Raw genomic sequence first — 2836 nt, 5'->3', positions numbered from 1 at the left:
GCACCCGCCAAGCCCAGTAGCTCCGTGAGAGGGCCTTTCCAGGCGCTGGGGCCCTGGCCTGTGCTGGGCTGGACGGGTGGACGGCACTCCCAGGGCCACCTGGGTCTGCTTCCATCTGTGCGCGGGGTGACATGACCTGCCCACGGGCCCTCACCAAGGCTCGTGACGAAGCCGTGTCTGACCAGCTCCCAGTGTGGCCGCCCTCTGTGGGCCTCGGCCTCATCTCTAACACGTGGACACAGCTGCGAGGTCAGTCGTACCCAGTGGCGGTTCTTGGGGGAGCCAGGGCTGTGATGAGGTGAGGGGGTCGGTGGAGGCTGCCTACCCTGCGGCCTGGGAGGCCTGCTCCAGGTCCTGGGGCAGCTGCAGCAGGTCCGGGTGGCTCTGTTCCACTTCCTGCAACAGGACTGTCCCGTGAGCTCCCTTCAGTTGCACCTCAGGTACCTCACCCCCTGACCACCCAGCCCTGGGGTGTCCTGGGCAGGAAGACGCTGGTCTGGGGTAGGCGCACGTGTACAGGAGGGCAGGTGGCCGGGGGCCTGGGGAGGCGGGCTCAGGCGGGTGCTGGGCCTGCTGCGGGCCTGGCGCCGCCCACCTCCAGCACGTGGTGCAGCAGCGTCACGCGGGTCTGCTGGGACTTGGTCTCGGTGAGCTTCAGCAAGGTGCTGATCTTGAAGCCGTCGGCGTCCCCCGTGTGGCTGCCCTGGGAGGGACAGGTGTGGGTTCCTGAGCCCGGGGCGCCGGGAGCAGCGGGGCACGTGTGGGGCTCACTTACATAGTTGAGGAAGTTCCCGATCTTCAGGATCAGCTGGCAGAAAGTGGGTAGCTGGCGGCTGGCGAGCAGGCCTGCGGGCAGTGCCCAGAACCGAGGGGTCACCACCTCAGCCCCGAGGTGCCCTATGTGGGTTCCCGCTTTCCTTCCTGCCCTGTCCCTCCAGGCCCTCCCCGGGGCAGGCCTGTGCGTGTTGGGGCGTGTGGAGGCCGTGAGGGGACCGTGAGCCAGAGTGGGCAGCAGGGATGGTGACATACGCCAAGGCGGTGGAGCTCGCCTAGGACTCCCTCAGGGCTCCTGCGGGGAGGACCCCACCCTCCCGTGCCGGCCCCGGGCTCCGCCGGCCCCACTCACTCTCGCAGGCGCCGAGCACCAGCTGGGCCTGGGGCCGTGCCATGTCCAGCAGGGCGGCCGAGCTCTCACACAGCAGCATGCACTCGACGCGCAGCTGGTAGCTGGGATGCAGGCGGGGCGAGTCAGGGCCTGGCCGGCTGGCAGCCCACCGCCCGCTCTGAAGGGAAGCGGGCCAGCCACTGCTTGGCACAGCCCTCTAGGTCTGCCCAGCACGCCCTCCCAGGGCGGGGCTGCTCACTCACCAGGGAATGTCCAGCAGGAGGACGTAGAACTGGTCAGCGCTGGCCAGCTTGCTGCGCTCCTCCGTGAACGTCCGGAGGTTTGCCACCTGGTGGAGGGGCCCTCAGGTGGCACCTTCCCTCAGGAAGCCCTCCGGGCTGCTCACTCCACTCAAGCAGGGTAGTGGGCCCTTCCCTCCCCTGTGCCTAGCCAGGGTCCCTCAGGGCAGCGCCTGACCTGGCCACCTGAGCTGGCCACGCCAACCCGAGGAGACCCAGCTCACCTCGTGCTTCTCCGGCAGGAGCTTGAGGAGCTGTTTGAGGACCTCCACGTCAAACCTGGTGGTGTCCCCTGCCCGGATCATGGCAGTGACCTCCTCATTGGAGCTGGAGAAAGAGGCCGAGGGTCAGAGAGGCGTGAGGCCCACCTGGCCTTCTGGGAGCCTCCCAGGCAGTGCCCTCACCACCCATGAGGTTGCCGGGGCTGGGCTGGTGGGCAGAGAAGGCAGCCACTGCCCGGGTCACACCAGACCACGCAGTCCCCTCTGCTAGGCGAGGACGAGAGTGCGCGACGGTGCCCTCGTCAGGGAGGCCAGGAAGCTGGCAGGGGCCCAGGCCTGTCCTGGTTGGCCACTGTGTGTAGCCTCTGAGGGACGTCCCAGTGTGCCCTGGCCTGTTTCTCCCGGGAGCCTGGACTGGGCGGTTCCAGGGCCCCGGCTGGGTCTGTCTGTGCTGTTACTAGAGCTCCTATCTGGGGAGGGACTGTGCACTTCCCAAGACGGCCTGCAGAGGGCCCTGCTGAGCCCAGGCCAGCAAGGGAGTGCCAGGTGCAGGAGAGACTCCTCACTCACCATCTGAACTGCTTCAGGAAGATGTTCAGGTTCAGGCTCTTCTTTGAGTCAAGGAACGTGATCTGGAAAACATGGCCCATGGGCTAGTACCTGGGGGGAGGGCCTCCCCTCGGCTGCCCTTCCCAGCCCCACCCACCTCCTTGGGCTCCCTCCTGGCTGGGGCAGCCACCACCACCGGCTCCTTGGGCTTGGCCACAGGGAAGCAGAAGAGCCGCTCGATGCTGGAGAAGTCGGGCTCCACCACCTCAGAGCCCGGGCTGCTCAGAGACGCCCACATGGAGTTGCGATCTGCAGCGAGGGGCAGGTGGGCGCCGAGCCAGGCTCACGGAGCTGGGCCGCTGCCAGAGGAGCCCACAGCCCCGCCCTGCCGCGTGCGCTTGCCAGACAGACAGAGACTGTGGTCCACCTGGGCGACGATGACCTCCTCAACAACACCCCCCGCTGGGAGGTTGGAGCCGCTAGGCAGCGGGGGAGGAGGAGGGGGACCCCAGCCCACTCCAGGCAGTGGAGGCGGAGGCGGGGGAGGGCACCCCATGCCCGGGAGCGGTGGAGGTGGTGGAGGATGGCCCCCATAGGAGCCAGGTAGGGGTGGTGGAGGTGGCACTGAGGGAGACAAGGCCCCCAAGCCTGGCAGGGGTGGG

At 68.1% G+C, this 2836-nt stretch overlaps 1 protein-coding gene across 1 annotated transcript in view; it reads right to left on the bottom strand.

Moving 5' to 3' along the window:
- LOC106736157 (inverted formin-2) overlaps positions 1–2836 on the bottom strand; it is a gene marked incomplete at its 3' end in the record, with an annotated part of 7072 nt that overhangs the window by 2781 nt on the left and 1455 nt on the right. Inside the window, 8 exon segments of the mRNA XM_027776401.1 lie at positions 326–396; positions 596–703; positions 776–846; positions 1127–1227; positions 1369–1454; positions 1629–1731; positions 2196–2257; positions 2332–2835. Of these exon segments, the coding sequence (XP_027632202.1) occupies positions 326–396; positions 596–703; positions 776–846; positions 1127–1227; positions 1369–1454; positions 1629–1731; positions 2196–2257; positions 2332–2835 (1106 nt within the window).

This window comes from Tupaia chinensis, unplaced genomic scaffold, assembly GCF_000334495.1.
Source record: "Tupaia chinensis unplaced genomic scaffold, TupChi_1.0 Scaffold000671_2, whole genome shotgun sequence".
Classification (NCBI taxonomy): Eukaryota; Metazoa; Chordata; class Mammalia; order Scandentia; family Tupaiidae; genus Tupaia; species Tupaia belangeri.
This window is presented reverse-complemented; position numbering and strand designations above follow the sequence as displayed.